At 38.5% G+C, this 19,202-nt stretch overlaps 1 protein-coding gene across 3 annotated transcripts in view; it reads right to left on the minus strand.

The window, feature by feature from the left end:
• PDSS2 (decaprenyl diphosphate synthase subunit 2) overlaps positions 1-19,202 on the minus strand; it is a 123,682-nt gene that overhangs the window by 13,689 nt on the left and 90,791 nt on the right. For all 3 annotated transcript variants that reach the window (XM_071548850.1, XM_071548851.1, XM_071548852.1), the window contains exons 4-6: positions 11,123-11,197; positions 2,812-2,985; positions 513-644 (exon numbers count right to left, since the gene is read on the minus strand). In XM_071548850.1, coding sequence (XP_071404951.1) covers positions 513-644; positions 2,812-2,985; positions 11,123-11,197 — 381 coding nt within the window. The remainder of the gene's footprint in view (positions 1-512; positions 645-2,811; positions 2,986-11,122; positions 11,198-19,202) is intronic.

Genomic DNA, 19,202 nt, shown 5'->3' on the forward strand with positions numbered 1-19,202 from the left:
AGTTAGAGGAAACAACAGCTGAATAAGAGAACAAAGAATAAGGCTACCAGACAGCTAGATCTCACAAATATTTTGTTGCAGTGAAAAAGCCATGTCTCACAGATCTTTCCCCCTTCATCTAAAATTACTGCTTCCAGAGGCAACCTGGCAAAAGGAACATGTGCCTACCTTTCAAGCACTGTGTTGGTTGAAGTTCTCTGCTTTAAGCTGCCAGTGAAAGTAGCTTTAAGTTAAGATGTGGGACTACACAAGTATTTCAGAGAAACAGACATATGCTCTACACAAATGAATCTGCTTGTTACACTGACACACAAAAGCCTGACAGAGCTTAACTTCTGGTCCCTAGATTTCCCCCCACCTCTTGAAAGTATGGTAGAGAGAGATCCTAAGCATTGGAGAGCAAAGGTAAACCTTGTTATTAACCTCCAAGTTTTTTTGCAGATTGAAAGCATAGTTAGGAAGAGATAAACAAATGGCAAACCCAAGAAATTCTAAACAATGTTTTAATTTACCTCTCTAATCTGTTTAATCCATGCCTCCCTTCCAAGGAATTCCTGATGAAGGACTGCAGGACCAGAATTCAAACTAAAGGCCATGGTGTCACTAGAACCTTCTTTAACAAATGGCTGAAGGTCTGAATGTAGCTGAAAGAGAAGAACACATTGCTTCAGTTCCCAGGAACAGTCTGTACATATCCACTCACTCACTGAACTGAGGTCCATATAGTGATTCTATACCTACTCACCACTTTCTGCTTTGACACTTGCACTTTGGTTGCACTTTTTCAAATTTGGTGGAGGGACAGAAAGATGTTATGAAAGCATTGCGGTGGTGGAAAGTTTTGGTAAAGAGAAGCATGTGGAAAGTCTGTAAAGGCATAGGTAAAGGACAGCTGGCAGAGATCAGCAAGCCATGGGACACAGCCATGTAGGAGACTGTGGAGTGGCAGGAAGCATTAAAAATAAAAAGGAAAGAATGGTCGAGTCTTGGGTGGGAGGATCAGTTTTTAATCTGTGCAGGGTAATACATTCTACTTTACAGTACCTGAAAAAGCTGATGCAGTATGCCGCTCCTGACAAAGAATATGCTACATAGCTAGGGGCTTTCTACGAAAATTACACAATCCTTTATACACAACTATGTGCCAACAGTGAATATATTAATACTAATGCATACACAAAATATTAAGGCTGTAACTGCACTAGAAGCAATTTACCGGTACAGCTGTACCTAGTAATAGCATACAGTGGTATTTCTATGGCACTAAAACCATGCTTTATAAAACCACTTCCTTCTCCTGTAGGAACTAGAAACTGTCTAGGTCAACTCAGCTGAACTGGACGAGAGGCCTGTCTGCCTGTCTCAAGCTACATCTAGCCTTGCAAATGGTGCAATACAGCAGTAGGAGATCTTTAGGGCAAAACAAGAGTGTCAAGGATCTGAGTCCAACACCGTGTGTTTTCCTTTGTATTAGCTCTGGCTGCAGACTGAAAGTCTTCCAGTGGAGGTCAGAGACCTTTTATGGAAAATCCTACTGCTGCAGAGGTGCAGGCTGCTCCTGTCCAGATCTGGTGACCTCGTTCTTCTCCAGCTGCTCCCTCTGGAAATAACCTCCACACCAGGTTATTCAGAGGGGAATATAAGCAGGTCCTTCAGTCATTGCAGGTTGCGCCTCAATCCTCATGCTGCTGCAGGCAGTTGAGCCTCACAGTACAAATCTCTGCATGGTGGCAGCCAAGACCCAACTCCTTATGCACAGACTGGGGAACGAGATGCTGGAAAGCAGTGCTGCAGAAAGGGACCTGGGGGTCCTGGTCTATGGCAAGCTGAATGTGAGTCAGCAGTGCCCTGGCAGCCAGGAGGGTCACCTGTGCCTGGGGGGCATCAGGCACAGCAACACCAGCTGGTCAAAGGAGGGGATTGTCCTGCTCTGCTCTGCACTGGGGTGACCTCACCTTAAATATTGTGTGGAGTTTTGGGTGCTGCACTGTAAGAAATATATTCAGCTATTAGAGAGTGTCCAAAGGAGGGCCACAAGGATGGTGACGGGCCTGGAGGGGCAGGGGTATGAGGAGCAGCTGAGGGCACTTGGTCTGTTCAGCCTTGAGGAGACTGAAGGGAGACCTCATTGCAGTCTACAACTTCCTTGTGAGGAAAGTGGAGGGGCAGGCATTGATCTCTTCTCTCTGGCAACCAGTGATAGGACCCAGAGGAATGTCCTGAAGCTGTGTCAGAGGAGGTTTAAATTGGATTTTATGGAAAGGTTCTTCCCCCAGAGGGTGGCTGGGCACTGCAAGAGGCTCTTCAGGGAAGTGGTCACAGCACCAAGCCTGACAGAGTTCAAGAAGCATTTGGACAATGCTCTCAGGCACATGCTGGGATTCCTGGGGTTGTTCTGTGAAGGACTAGGAGTTGGACTCGATGATCCTTGTGGGTCCCTTCCAACTCAGGATATTCTGTGACATGCTTCCTCCTACAACTGCTGCTACTGGGACAGTGGCTTTAGGAAGAATGTTGGAGCAGAAAAGGCAAAGCTTTAAACTGCTGCAGAAAGATGTGCTAGAGGGACATTAACAGAGCCTTGAATGCATTGAGTTACATTGCCAGGAGTGTGATTTTGCCAGTTCACAAGCACTGTTCTTACCAGCACTTTCTGCAAACATCTTCACACTAGGCAGCAGCCAAATCTCTCAACAATGACCTGCTGGCAAAAGTCTACAGCATAGTGGCAGTATATAACAAAGTTCAAGAGCAACACATCTGATAAGCCTTTCTGTATTTAAGATCCCAGAACAAAAGGAAAAGGCATACCTTATGACTCATAGACATATGCTTCCCATACTGGAATGCCATGTCCTGGATCTCAGTGCTGTGCTTTGCGAGCTCCATCGCAGCCTGGCAGCTCTTGGCCAGCAAGGCACTGTGTGACAGGAAAACCTGCTCCTTCCACCTAGATATGCCAATATCATCTGTAAGACAGTTCTCCTGAAAATGAAACAAAGGCTAACATGAAAACACCAAAACAGCAGATGTGTCAGCTCAGAGATGTTAACAGTGTGGCACAGGTGAGTAATATGTGGTAAGTAACAAACCAAACAAAACTCTGGGTGGTTCCAAATAAAAAAGGGTGCATTTTAGGGATGATTAGAGAAAAGTATCAGAATAAATATACTGGCAGCTCCAAACAAAAAATTTTTTCATTTTCTGCTCAAAAAGAACAATGCAAAATATGTGGATTTGTCAATAGATTCAATATAAGTATTTTCTTAGTGACTGTTTCATTACACTGAACATAAATAGCCAAATATGTTCCTCATGAGGGACTGGGATGAAAAAAAACAGGACAAAACTCCAAAACAAACTCAAAAAAGCAAACACTGCACTTCAGCCCCTTGCCAAGAACCAACAACCCCAAAGAAACTTGACAAGTCTCTACAATTTCTCCTTTGTAGTAAAATGAATTATAAACGGTATTAAATATCTTTATTGAAAACATGAAGGGCTGTGATGGAGGACTTGCATCTCTTCTACTCCCATGTTAAGGATGAGGAATGACTAACTGTATTAAAAAAAGAATAAAGGTGCAATTTAGAAGTATCAGGCATTACTTTCTCAGGGGCTGATAGAGATCTCAGGGATGTCTCTATCGAAGTTTATCACCTTGACTGTAAGGTCAGAGATACTCAAGCCTTCTCAAAATCTTTTTTATCCAAAATATTAATATGAGTTGCTTTCCACAAAATATTTTAATTAGCACAAATCAAATACTTTCTCCCCAAACCCAAATTCAATTGCCATTCCTTTGACTTATACAGTGTTAATATTTCACTAATAGGTCTCCAATGTTAGATATAACTTTCATCTGTCTCACATACATGATACTGTCACACCTTTAGGTACTCTCTAAAGAGAGGAGGAAAAAACCCCAAACCCAGAAAAGACCACAGTTGTTTTGCCTAGAAGAAAATAAAATCAGTAATGAGAAGCAACATAAAAAAAATCAAGCATATAAATGTTAAAGATTTTGTAATTTCTCTGTTCCGCTAAATCTGTAGCATACATTAAACCAAAAGATATTCTTTGAAATAGTAATATAAAAACTCCTCTTATGCAACAAGCCTTTTCCCTCAAAGTGATGTCAATTAAATTACTTAGAAATGAGCAAGAAGTAATTCTGTGTGACCCTATAGTTTTCTAGCAAGGTATTATCTGTCATGAAATCAGTAACAAATGAAATAGAATCCATCCGTTCAGCTCTAATTTTCCTCCCTTATGGATATCACCCAGAAGTGCTGTGTTACAAGGGAGAGGATAATTTGAGACTAATGGAAGAAGTAGGAGAATTCTGCAACGCCAAGTAACACAGAGCTGTATCAAAATGCCTTTGCTTTCAGACATACTATTAAGTTATACAAGGAAAGTGAAGAACAGAGAAACCACATGTTTGCTATTATGCATATGACAACTTACAAAGTCAAGCCTAAACTTTCCTCGTGTTTCAGTATTTTTGTTTTAATATCTTAACTCATCCCAGATCATGTGCAAATTCCCATGACTGGCAAAATGTCAAAATGAGCATTTAATTCAAGTAGTTTCCCATATATCAAGTCTCTTTTTTTTCCACTCAGATATAGATCAATTTATTTTAAATTTCAAATCAGGAGCTCTTGGAAGACGAAACACAATCTTTTCCTTCACAACCAATATGCTCAGCGAAAAAAACAGTATTTACTAAAATGCACTGGATGATATTGAAAATTGGCAGTGATTTTTATAATGATTTGTTTTAAATCCAAATAAGACAAAAATACTCTAGGAAAGGTATCCTGAAACAATTTCAAAGTTTAAAAAAATCTTTCAGAAGACTCATAAGTTGACAATGTTTGCTTGCTGGAGCCCTTGAGCAGGAAAAGAAATGCAGACATTATCAAATGAAATCAACTGCAGGAACTGAAGAAGCTTAAACAGTCATTGCAACTCAACATATACACGGAAATTAATTCTATGATTTGTTACAAAATTATATTCTTAAACAAGTTTGAATTTCATAACAGGATTGAAAATGATGCCACAAAAAGTTACTGTATACTAGATGAACATCATGTAGAAGACTCAAGCATATAAAATGAGCATCTAACTTTTAAAAAAAGACAAAAATGGAACACATATTTCCCAAAGCTTAACTTATGTTGTACATAAAGTGACCACCAACCACACTACATTCTTACAAGAGTATGTAGGGCAAGATCTAACCACTATTTTAAAAACATTAAGGGAAAAAAGAAACTAGTTCTAGACTACACAGGCTGTAAAATCTGACATCATGACAGTGCTTATTACTTTAAGGGAAATTTTCATTGTTTGTAAGCTTTGTTTTGTTTTGTTTTGTTCTGTCAACAGTGGGTATAAAAGTGGACATTAGAAGGCCCAGAAGACTCCTAAGTCTGTATAAAAGCCTTTTCAAACTCAAATTGATTCTAGTTGTAGTTGACAGTGCTCAGGTATTTGATTAACTAATGGTTGTGGAGTGATCTTATTCACAAGTTCAGTCACCAGGACATTGGTCCAGATCACAACTATCCCTGATGCTGTGTGAGTGGCAGACACCGGACAAAGAGAGCCAAACCCCTCACCACCACCACAAGAAAACAATCAACTCCAGATACAGTTTGCATAAAGTCAGCATAGGAGCACAGGGAAAATATCCAAATCCAGCTCTGTTGTTCATAATTTCCTTTGGAAAATTAAGAAGAGCTGAGGGTGCTCCTTTTTTACTACTGGCAAGGTCAGCTACTGCTTAGTTAGAAATTATCTGGTTAAGAGGTAACTTTTATTATGCTACTTCCATAATTTTAAACTGTGTCTGAAACAATCAACTCAGGAAATAAAAAAAAAACAAAATAAAACTTTTAGAAAATGAAATTACAGGACAAAATATGCAAACACAACCATCAGGAAGGACATCTCTTAGCAATGGCAACAAGGATCCCCAGTACAAAAGCTGCACTTAAAATAACTCAGTTTGATTCATCACACCAAAGAAGATGCTTATATGCGGTTCAGCTGAAAACACAGTAAAGGAAATATGAATGAAAAATCTGTCTTCAAAGTGCACAAACCCATTTGCAAAACCAGGAAGGAGCAGAAGTCAGAGACTTTTCGATGTAAAACTTCAGCTATAATTTGTAAGTGAGCCCTTAATTTATTTCCATACCATGGCAGCACTTTCTTACCCATCTGCTGTTGCACAAAATGATTGAAATGTCTGAATCACTTATATCAAACTTTAGTTTAGTTCTCAATGGGTAAATAATCTGCAGAAATGCACAGAAATAATTTTAAATTGCATGTGCAAGTTTTCAATAAGGTAGTTCAAGAACTTCCATTTTACACAAATAAAATCCAATGCAACTATGAATCATTCTATCAGCAGGAAGACCCTGCAAAACATCTCGCACGTGGTTCACATAACTTTTCAACAGAGGCATTTGTGCCTGCTGAACATGACAGGGCATATTTTATTAGTCTATTACTACATGTCTTCACTGCTTTTGGAGGAACAAGGGTGTCTGTAAGTGAGTCAAATCATGCCACCAACTACTTTTATCACAATACTGTAAAAAAACCTAACCCATGATTTAAAAAAAAAAAGCAAAAGCATTTGAAAACTTATAATAAATTTAAATATCTCTTCACATCTGTTACTTTTAAATCTCTCTGGGAAAGCTTAGTATTTAAAAGAACAAAAGCAGTAAACAAACAGCATTTGCCTTCTCTCTAGCTATGATTTTTTCCCTTCTGACACATTTACCCATTCTTTTCACAGATGCTCTTTACTCAAATTCCATATTTTATCCTTCTCTTTTGTCTTGCAATACAAACATTTGTTCAAAAAAAGTGAGAAAACCAACTGCTGCACTGCTAAAAGGTGGTTTACATGACTCAAAATGCATTTGATTTACGTCCTGTGGTAAAATTATAAACAAATCCTTTACTTTTAATACATTCATAGCACTTGGGTTGATGGACACGTGCAGTATTCCAAAATATTACTTCTCAAAGCAGGGCTGGTGACCGAACATCAAAGAAGTGGTACAATTCACTGCATGTAGCTTGTCCTTCCCCAGAAAACACACTTACTAGAAATACCTATTAATTCACTATTTGGTACAAAGACTACTTTTGTGACTAATGTGTTTATTTTTAAATTTGTTTTACATATTGGTTATGCAAAATTTTCACACAATTGCATAAAAAAACACCTAACAGTTCTTCTGGACATCGGTGGAACATGTTGGGAATGGCCTTGTCTTACATAACAGTCCCATTCTGACACTAACAGGAGTTTTGGCAATGAACATTTAGCATCAACTGGATACTCTGGAGATGAGGAAAAAACCAACAAACAAAACCAACCAAGGGATTTCCCATGGAAATCCCTAATGCTTAAAGATTGCAGGAGTGTTCTGACAGGTAAAGCACAAGAGCCAACACTCTCAAGTACCTCACTTGATTCTGCTGTTTGACCTTGAGCTTCACTGTATCTGTTGTGGTTGTTCAGTGAACTGACCAGGATATTAAAGCAACCTTCATTAATATTTGTTAAATGATCTGGAATATTAAAACAGATCTTTAAAAGTACAAGAGTATTCTCTGAGTTAGAAAACATTGTAGAACCCTTTAGTCTCCTAAAAGTTGGAAACAGAGACTCAGAGAAATGTTTTTTTCTCTTAAAAATAGAGACCACAATCGAGACTGAAGGCCAGATTAGATAACTTTGACCTTTGCATTCACTAAGCACAAATTTTTACTCTCAGATTAGACCTAGAGTTAGGAAAGGCAGATGGGAACTGAGAAGAATGTCCTTAACTTGTAGAATTTTGGTCTAAGAGGAGATTTAGAGCACTGAGCTGTAAGGGTTTACCATATCACTCCTTTCTGCTCCAAGTTAAAGTCTAAAATATAAGTTTAATATCGATAATGCAAAGTCTTAAATTACAGCAGCTGTTTATTACTTTGAACATGAATGACAACCTTAACCTTGAGGCTGTATCAAAGCCTACATCTCATAGTTTGGACTGCCACTTTAAATAAAGATGAAAAGTTAAATATTAGCTTTTTTCACCCCAGTTTCACAAAGATCTAATGACTTATATGCAGATAAGATGATGAATTATCAAACAACGTATCAAAAATGGGATGGCAGTAAGACTGCACGTGGTTGCGCAGAGGGAAAAAAAGCGGCAATGAGCTGTGTCAAATAATTATATTAATTCTATATGTTCAGGAATAAATAAGGTCAATCATTCTAGGTCAAATAATTCTTTCAACTTTCCTACTGGGTCATTGAAATGAAGAAAAACTTCTTTGTGGGTAAACACAAACTTAGGATCTCAGAGGAAAAAGGTTAACTTTGCAGAGATATTTTTATATATCATCTAGGCAGACATTCAGCAAAGCTCAAAACAACTTGGTGGTAAATTAGTCTATTTTATGTTACTGAAGAGCTTTATGACAACTGCATTAAAAATAAGTAACATATGAAATACACTTTTTCTGCCTCAGAAAGGGGAGGGAATAAAAAAGGTGAGAATATATCTCTCTGCTTTTCCAAATTTTAAGACATTCCCAGCAGTGAAAATTCCTTTACTAACATCACTATGCCCTATTCCTAAAAAGAAAAAAAGTTTGACATTTGAGATTTAGTTGTGGAATGGATTAAAGCATTTGACTTACCTCTAGGAAATGTAGTTCACATTTTTGTTTCAATCAAATTGCAATCAGAGAAGGAGGGAAGATGAACAAGGGCTACAAATAAGACAAACCAACAGCTGATCTAGTCCATTTGGCAGTCTTTATTAAAGAGATGTTCAGAACATGAATGGGACACTGCCTCAGCAGAACAGTGTGAAGAAAGCAATAGGGATATGCCCATCACATAACATGAAACTAAATTTCTCAGAGAACAAGATAAAGAAAAAAACTAAAGGAGATCCCACACTTTGTTTTAAGTCTCATCAGAAGCGATGCACTACCTGTTATGGAGACTAAACTTCAGACACTGTCATGTAAATTTCTCTATTGTGCCACCATACTAATCATGTTTTGAGTTAACTGGATTCCCCTTAGGAAGGGTACAGTGTACAGTGTACCTTCAACTCTCCTTAGACAAAAATAGTCACTGAAACAAAATAAGTCTTTGCTATTTGTAATTGGGCCAGGGCCGGGTAAACATCAGGCAGCTGCGCTGAGTTTATCTCACACTTCTCCTTGCAATACACACATGTGGAGTGCTTCAGCAAGGCAGCAGAAAATAAACTAAAAAAACATTACAAAGAAAGAGAAAATGAAGATCTTCTGCAGTGCCAGGAACCCAAAAGAGTCCACAACATTTCTCATTTATACAAGGGCCATGGTTAAAATAAAATGCAGTTTCATTACTGAGGCGAACCTGTAGAGATGTCTATACACAAAAGAGTAGGTTGGTGTTTTTAAATATACCTGGGATCTACCTCTACTTCAAAACCTGCTGGAATACGGAAAATAAAATTTTAAACATTCTCTCCAAAAATCTCATAGTTGTCATCTATTTTAACATGCAACCCTGAGCACAGTCCTTGGGAGCAACACTGAAGAATGCAGTTGGTTTATCCTCAGGTAAACACAGCAGGTGAAGAAGCATTGCCAAATTCCAAACATTGCACTCCTGCCACACTTCCATGCAGGGTCCCATCCTGAGAGGTGCCAGAAGATGCTCTGTACATGCTGTCCTCTGCCTGCAGCCCAGTGATCCACAGGCCCCAGGCAGTCCTGAGGTCAGTGTTAGTGACACGTCTTTGCGGCTGCAGAGTAGGAGAGACAGACACTGGCCAAGGGAGTATCCCCTGGGGCCCCACTCTCCACTTGCCCACTGTGGTTTTGGTTGGTACATGGGCACCAGGGCAGCCAATTACTGTAGCAGTAACCCCTGAGGTCAGGCCTTCCACTAATTTTGCTACATAATACAACACAGCAATAGCAAACCAGAGCTGTAAGATTCAAGTCTCTCAGGCAAACCAGGGGCATGAGACAATGCCACCACAAGTGAATCTATCTACCTCATTGGATCTCCAGATTGATATTCATATACGCATCATGTTCATCAGTGACTGAAAACTTGCTATCATGAAACCTGTAGCAACTTTAAAAGGCAATTTTAAATTGTTGATTTTATTGCATGTGTTAAGACAGAATCATAGAATCATAGACTCGATTGGGTTGGAAAAGACCTCCGAGATCATCAAGTCCAACCCTTGGTCCAACTCCAGTCCATTTACCAGATCATGGCACTCAGTGCCACGGCCAATCTCAGTTTAAAAACCTCCAGAGATGGGGAATCCACCACCTCTCTGGGCAGCCCATTCCAGTGCCTGATTACTCTCTGGAAAGAATTTTTTTCTGATCTCCAGCTTAAATTTCCCCTGGCAGAGTTTGAGCCCGTGCCCCCTTGTCCTATTGCTGAGTGCCTGGGAGAAGAGACCAACCCCCACCTGGCTAGAACTTCCCTTCAGATAGTTCTAGACAGTGATGAGGTCACCTCTAAGCCTCCTCTTCTCCAGGCTAAACAATCCCAGCTCCCTCAGCTTCTCCCCATAGGACTTGGGCTCCAATCCCTTCACCAGCCTTGTTGCTCTTCTCTTCTCTTCATAGTAAATGAAAGCAAGCACTTTTTCTCCAAAACTCTGTCCAAGAAAGCCTGCTTCATGAATTTTGTAAACATTTTTGGCCTTAGAAATGACAGGTTTGACATGAAAATATTAATGATGTTGACAACACAACCTTGACTAGAAACCTCTGGAAGTGCTTGGAAAGCCTATAGTAAGATGTGTCTAGAGCACCTGGCAATGACACATGATACTATTTTATTAAGCACTCACAGAAATAAAACAGTCCATCCTTGAGCATTTAAAGAAAATTCCATCAGAGCTCACAGGTGTCATAGTGATGTTACTGCTGAAGCTCACTAGGACTACAACTAATTCTCTTCCTCCTTCTTAACAGATGAGAAAGTTATCATATTTATTGCAGTCACACATTGATATCACCAAATGCCTTGGGTACATAAATCTACTGAAATTCTTACCTCAGATGATTTTGAGTTTTCATAATATATACCTTGAACTAAGTCACCAATAGCACTTGAAATGAGTTCCACAACCTGTAAAAAGAAAGGAGAAAAAGCCTTACATCTTTAATTACCATCAAACTAACAAAGCTACTGCCAGATTTCCAGAGAGATAAACCAAATAACATTCCTTGCAGAAAGCTAGTTGCGAAAGACTGTAGGATTTACTGAGAGATGTTCTACACAAGCAAGATTCTGTGTGTCTGCTAAAACCTCTACTACAGTAACTCTTCTATCAAAGTTTTAAGTTAATATAAATGAAAAACAAGACTTGTTTTTCCTAAAGTGTGAACTATAGAGTGTATTCTCACAAGGACGTTCACAGAACTAATAAATCCCAGTTCATGAATATGAGACAGTACCTCATCTGGGCTTTGTTTTGTTTTGTTTTTTTCCTGCCAAGAAAATACTTCACAATATCTCTCCTTGGGAGCTGTTAAAATTCTAATCTTCGTGGCTAATACAGAAAAGTCAAAATCCATAGAAAGGTAACCTTTCAAATGTGATCATTTGGTATTCGTGTGCCCTGGGAATGCACTGTGGATGTATTTAGTGCATGGCCTGAGGCTCAGCTGTACCACATACACTGAAAGTCTGCAACACGGGAATGTTTAAATCAGATTTATCAATCTGTATTATCTTCAGGGTTAAGACTTTTTATTTTATTCAAGCAAAGCCTAAAAATCTGAACTTGATCCAGAATGTAAAACAAGCAGTCCATGGTCTCCCTGGAACTACTGTACAATTTAAGGTTGTGCACATGAACTGTCTTAATTGGAACAAAATACTCAGATTTATGGTAAAATTAAATGCAGGCATTTGAAATAAGCACACCTTAAGGCTACCTCTTTAGTTGCTCACAAAGTTTTAATTTCTTGAATGTTTAATTTCCTATGCATATGAGTCTATATCTGATTCCTCTTTTTGCTTCCTAAAATTCAACGTAGTTCTTATTGAATTAAAAGATTTAGTTTCAACTTTTATCATTTCTGTAACTGAAGATAAGAAGTCAAATGATAAAACCCCTAATGGAAAGATATTCTAACATGCTTTATTTGGTAATAAAAACACATTTGCATGCTAGTTTTGAGTACTAGCAGAAAGGTTGTGTTTTCTTTTTTTTAAACACTGGTTCATATACATATTCATATACACATAGCAAGCGCTAACTTTAGAAACGGTGCTGATTTAAAGTCATGTTTTTTCTTGCAATGCATATGGGTTAATTTGCAAGACCTACAAAAACAGTCTGGAAAAAAAAAATTCGCATTGCCCTTTAGGAAATTAGATACCGAAGAAATATTGTAGCAATATGAGCTGCGAAGGAACTGAAAGGACAATGATCCTACAGTGTTACCAGATGTGTTGAGTTATTTAAGTGGGGAATAGAGAAAATGAGGGTCTTTTTTTTTTTTAAGAACACAGCCCCCCCCCCTTTTTTTTTAAGGTATCAGATAAGCCTTATTCCCAAATCCAGGAGGACTGAGTATCGCCAATAGGTCTATGAAAGTCTGTAACTAAATGCCCCGGATCAGATTGTATTACAGTTTATACAAGCAACATCCCAAGATTCTTCTGATGGCTAGGACACATAATACAGATCAATCACTCACTAAAAAATGTTATGGTTTCTGAAATGGTCTGAGCTCAGAGACCTACAATGGTAATACGAAGAGGAATTTACAAAGACACTGAGTCCTACTCTAAATGTCAAAGTGATAGTATGAACTTTTAACAATGCAGCTGGCTCTGGATAACTAGACCTTTTCCTCTCCTGCCTGAAACTCTAGACTGAGCAGAACCCTGTTTTGGGGTTTCTTTTTTCCATCTCTCCTGCCTCTTTTCAGTGCAACTCTACTCCCAGGGGCAATTTTAACTGACTTAAAACAAGCTTGGTGAAACATTTGTGAACAATTGTACCTCTTCCTCTTAAAAGTTATAAAACAACCTAGGAGAATTACACATCAACTATTTAGAAGAATTCTTATATTAAATATCATTAGGCCTTTAGTGACATACTGAATGCTATACACTAGTGAGAAATTAATATTACCTCTCTTCTTTCCATATATCTAGATATATACATATACATATATACGTATTTTAAAGAATATTTTTATAAGGTAAATGTAAGGCCATACAGATGGCTACCAGGAATGAAATTCCAGTTTCAAGAGTACAGTGTGATGCTTGCATGAGGCTCTATTACCTCACCAACCCTTAAGCTGATCTATGAAAAGCATCTGCTGCTCAACATCAGTGGCCTCAGGTCCTGAGTGCTGGGGAAAGAAATGAGGAAACCAGGCAATTTTCCTCTGTATCCCAAAATGACAGAGGGAAACAAATTATCACAGATTCAGTAGTGTTCATGCAATGATACACTGTCTACTTCTTATGTAGCACTTCTCATCACAAAATTTGACAGTAATCAACATCCTTGTAAAATTTATTCCCTACTGTTTTCTATAAGGAGAAAATGGCAACAAATGAACTGATTTTCCACAAAATCGTGCAGCATGCCAACGGAAGAGCAGAAAACTGTATCCAAGTTGCCCCCATTGTCGTGGGTGTCCTTCTGCCTGAATAGTGCCCTGCTCCACTCGCTGACATTTCTGAGAAGCAAGTCTGAGGAGCAGGAAAGGTAGATGAAAAATGAAGTGCTCTCAACTGCTTCTCTTCTCATTTGAAGGTTGAGCTCCATTTTAAACAAGTTCAGAGATGGGGAAAGGGAAGAAAGGATTGCCAGTTAGTGCTTGAAAACAGCAGCATCTCAAAAGAGACCAAAAGCAGGCTATTCATCATCTCTCTTCCCACTATTTTCTACTCCTCTACATGTTTTTGAGAAGCCTGGTTCCTCATAGATACTTGAGATGAGCACGAGTAACACCACAGGGAGAGAAAACAAACTTCCACTCTTATTTTTAATTTTTCACTCTTTATCAGTATCTTCCAAAGTGCTGTGCCACTCCCCGAGACTGTCCGCAGGGCTGGGAGGTGACAAGGGCACACGCAAGTGATTTCACAGCCTTTAAACATGTTTTCAACAGTTCTGCCAACTTCTCTCTTTTTATTCCTAAGGAGGTATTACTTCAACAATTTTTGTAGGGATGGTATCTCCTCTGCTTTTAAAAGGTCAACACAAAGACCACCAATTTAGGATGAATACAGGGAAAAGAGATGGATTGTTAAGGCTAAAATCTCTCCTACTATTAGGCAGACAAAGTGTATAACATGGTGTGAATTAACACCAGACACGCTCTGACCACTCCAATTCATTCAAATAAAAAATAGTTCAAAAGACTGTGCTAGACTTCAGTGCTACAAGAGTTGTGTAGGTTTAAAGACCAGAAACGTGGTGAAACTTTTAATTTACCCTTTTCTGGTGTAGTAATTTATTTGTCAAGGGCAGTCCCGTGGTGTAAAGGAGAGCACTCTGGACTCTGAATCCCAAGGACCTGAGTTCCAGTCTCAGTGGAACCGTCCCCTGGCAGTTCAATGCCTCCCTGCCATCCCATCCCGTCACATCTCGGATGCTCAGCAGGGTCAGCCCCGGTTAGTACCGGGTGCTGTGACAGTCCTGAGGACTTCACTGTCACTGTCCAAGCTCGCTCGGCCGTGGCAGATGGACCTCAGGACTTAAACGGTGGGGCCAGTTCTGTGCACGCTGTGCCTCACCTAAAACATTCACTGCGCAGGCTGGAGGGGCACACCCACGTGGGGAGAGCCCTGCCCAAATCTGCGTTCGCCAAGTCTGGCCACACATACAATTTATTTGCCAAAAATGCACAGCTTTACTCCTCAAGGCTCTTTAAATTTACTTCAAGTCTAATTTCTCGAGCTCAGAATTTCTAAATATTAATTGAAGAAATAAATCAATGTTGGCAATTCACTTAGCTGTTCAGAAAATTACTCAGGACATTTAACCAATGACATACTGAATTGCCTTGCTCCTTTTCCTGAAATCAGAATTTCATGTAGTTTACTGGGGACTTCTCTGTAAGATAATTCTGAGTCCAGAATTGATCATACATGATGACATGAAATAGGGCCATACGTTCACTGTTGCAGGTACAGCAGCTCAGTTCATGCCTGCAGTTGACTGTCCTGAGAACTCCAGCTCTGTCTATAGTAAAAGAGGTGCATTTTAACTAAAGTGAAACTTAATGCTAGAAGGATTTCAGGACAATTACAGCATATAAGACATTTTGGTAGAATACTTTCTTTGAAGTTAAAGATATGATTCAGGCTCCATCAAGCACAGTAAAAGAATGGATTCTGGGCCCCACTCATCCTCCATGAGATTTCTAAACAACGTGGATGAAAGGATGACATTGATGCCATCAGTTTAGTAACACTGATGCCATCAGTTTAGTTCCCTTCACTTGTCTTCAAAATACTGTGTTTTAGGTTTACTGCAACACAGCACTGCATATCTATTTTTTCCTGTTTTTTCCCTTCTAGTTTAAAAAAAGGAATGAATTCGAGTTCCATTCAAAGAACAATCCATTTATTTTAAATTCAGCAGCTGAAGTAGAATTGATTACACAAACAACTCTATTTTAGAGTAGTAATACAGTGTCTCTGCAGACACTACTGGATATTTTCAAGGGGAACATCACAGAAAGGATGAAGCTCTTTCAGGAAGACAGGAAACAGCACTAGGAAGAACACAGCAATGGGTATATCTTTGTTTGTCATTCCTCACGATTTCTATTTGATAAACTTTCTTAGCTTTGCCAAATTCCTTCCGAGAAGGACCACAAGTAATTCCTTCCATCCTTACGGTGAAACAATATCCTTCCCTCACACATCTGCTATAACAGACCCTAATCCTTGCTGTCAATGAGCAGATTTGAAAACATAGCAAGAATTCTCTGTACAAGTAAAGAAGAAAATTCATCAAGAAACATTAAATACACAGATAAAAATTCCTTCAACTTTGACAACTTGGATTTCACTTCCCTCCCTAAACAAGCACTAATTTGGGAAATATTTCCACAATTAAAAATAACACAGAAAGCTCTTAAATATTCTTCTGCATTTGACACAGAAACTTTGCAACACTAGGAAGCTAAAGACAAGAGTCAGTAACAGCTGACACTGGATTTTGATTATTCAATAATACTTAAAAAAAGAAGAAAAAGAAGAAAGAAAAAAAAGATAAAAAGAAAGGGAGTAAAGTAAAAACTATAAGGAGTTCTAAGAACAGTGGAATTCAATTTTCTTTCCTGGTAATCTCCTCAAACATCATTAGTCATACACCTGTATGACTAAGTATGCCAGCCTACAGAACATTGGAGGTTTTTTTTTAATCTAATGTTTATTGAATCCTATTGGATTTAGTATTTGAAATCAACTTGAGCTTTACTGTTTTTCAAAATAAAAGACCCTCTCTTAGTTGAAAGACACAGAGAGGATTCCTTACAGTGATTTGCTTTCTAGAATATCTTAAGTGGTCTTGAAAAACACATTTATGGTTTTCTTCTGTTAGTAGCAAACACAATAACGCAGTATAAACACATCACTCAAACCCATTACTTGTTAAAGAGGTACTTCCAAGACACAAAAAAATGCTTCAAAATAATCAGCAGCAGTCAATTTGAAAATTGCTAATACTGTCAAGTATCTACCTTAAGGTCAGTCTACCTTGGATTTTTACCAGTGGTTTTTATTGCAGCACTATCTACGGAAGTGGGTTTAATTAGTATAAATACTTTTAGTGCATAATTCATTTTCCTTAACACCAACATAACCAACATAAGAAATATAATTTTTGCTCAACCTACGACATTACATCTATGTGATACCTTATACAGTTTATTAATACCTTTGCAGATCCAATGCAGCAGATTCTTGCACTAAAGTACTCAAAAACTGCTGCTGAGTGACCCACGTTAGAGAAATAGATGATTTCTTCAGCTTGACCCTCTTGAACGGGGTAATTTCATTACACTTTTCCTCTACACAAAACAGTGAACAAAGAAGGTATGGTGACTACAGGGTTCTGTAGATATAAAACTCTCCTCATCAATCAGTGATAGAGAGAAGGATGGCTAGAATACACTACTTCCAGTCACGCTGCTGAGACAACAATTGAACCAGAATATGTTCAGAAATGAAGATTAAACTGAATAACACAAATTACACCTGCAAACAATGTTAACTATTTTTGCACAGTCTGTATCTGAATAAATAGGAATCAGAAGTAACACTACCTACCATCTGACAGATGGAATCAACTAAATGAAGCTGCAGGTGTTTGTTAAATTAACAAATCAACAACCAGGAAAGCAGCAATCAGATTCTAGACTGCAAATGAAATGGCATTGAAATTCAAACACTAATATTAACTACCAGTTACAGTCCATCCAAAGATTCAATATTTTTGCTAGCCAATCAGAAGTCAAACACATTAGCATTTTGTTTAAAAATACAATTAACTCATTTGCATTTCTGCTAAAATTTTATGCAGTATACTATAATATTACACTGAAACCACTCCAGATGTAAATGCATTTTTGCTAAAAATTTTACCATGGGGTTGTAATTTTAAAGTTAAGCTTTACAGCAGTGAAAAGACAGGGGAAGATATATAATCTATTACTCTATTTACAGGAGACACCTATTTCAACTTGTCCTACAGTACAGTGTATATGAACACCTGATCGGAAGGAATGCAGAAAACGGAGCCAAATTCTTCTCAGCAGTGCTCACTGACAGGATGAGGCAATGGGCACAAATTAAAACATGAAATTACATCTGGACACATGAGAACAGTTTACTCTGAGGGCATCAAACAACGGATCAGGTTGCCCAAAGGGATTGCGAAGCCTCCATCTCTGTAGATATTTAAAAGTCATCTGGACATAGTCCTGGGCAATGTGCTCTAGGTGACCCTGCTTGAGGAGGGGCTTTAGACTAGATGATCTCCAAAGGTCCCGGACAACCTGAACCATTCTGTGACACAGCAGCTGCTGGAGGAGGATCACAGCTGATTTTGCATACTCCAATCTGTAGCACCAATAATAATAATAACTTGCTTCATCTTTGAAATTGTAAGATCAAGGCCACAAAGCTGGTGCCAAATACCCTCTTATGGAAGGGTTAAGATTACTGATTGTACTGGGAACAGATTTCCCTATTATAAATAGTTATGTTCTTGGGAGACTAAGAAAGGCCATGCAGACTAATCTTACAGTCTTATCACTCCTGCTAACAGCTTTGAATTGCAACTGAACCATCACAAAAATATATCTGCACTTCTTAAAAGTGCATTTGCCATCTCTTAAGTCATACTCCAGGTGGACAGCTGGCTATATACCAACCACTGTGACCTCAAGTCCTGAAAAACTGTGTATTAAATGCCTTATTATGAAAGTCCACCTCTAGAACCAAGTATGTCCCAAGACCCCACCCATCCAATGATGGATGCTAGTATAAATTCTGCAGGGGTGAAAGCTGTTTAGCAAGGAGTTGCCCCATGAGGATTATTCATGGCTGTGAAAGAAAGCTGTAACAAACACCTCTGTTTAAGAAATCCAGGCACTGCCAATACCTGTTCTAAGTAGGTAGCGAATGAAGCAGCAGAACTGCTGGCTCTTGAGAGTCCTTTCTCAACAGTATGCATCTCACACAGAATAAAACATCATATACCCAGAAGTTCTCATTACTTCAATTTCCTAGAATAAATTTTGTTTTCCTTTGAATATCCATTTGCTACATATTCTGGCAGTGATCTTGGATACAGCTTCTTGTTAACAGTTAAAGAAATATTCAATACAGCCACTTTTTTTGAAAGACAATTTCTCTGAGAAGTAAAGGGGTTTGCTTTAGAAGAAAAAAAAAAAGCAACCCCCCCCTTCCATAATTTGTCCTTAATATTCAATTGAATTGAATCATATAGATATATATATACACACACACATCTGTAATATGCACGTATTTATCTCAAAGCCTGCAAATATTTTGACCTCTAAGGCATTTGTCTTCACCCCTAGACAACTGCCAAGTCACTGTTGTATCATTAAGGGACCAAATG

The sequence above is a fragment of the Pithys albifrons genome, chromosome 2 (genome assembly GCF_047495875.1).
Source record: "Pithys albifrons albifrons isolate INPA30051 chromosome 2, PitAlb_v1, whole genome shotgun sequence".
NCBI classification, from domain to species: Eukaryota; Metazoa; Chordata; class Aves; order Passeriformes; family Thamnophilidae; genus Pithys; species Pithys albifrons.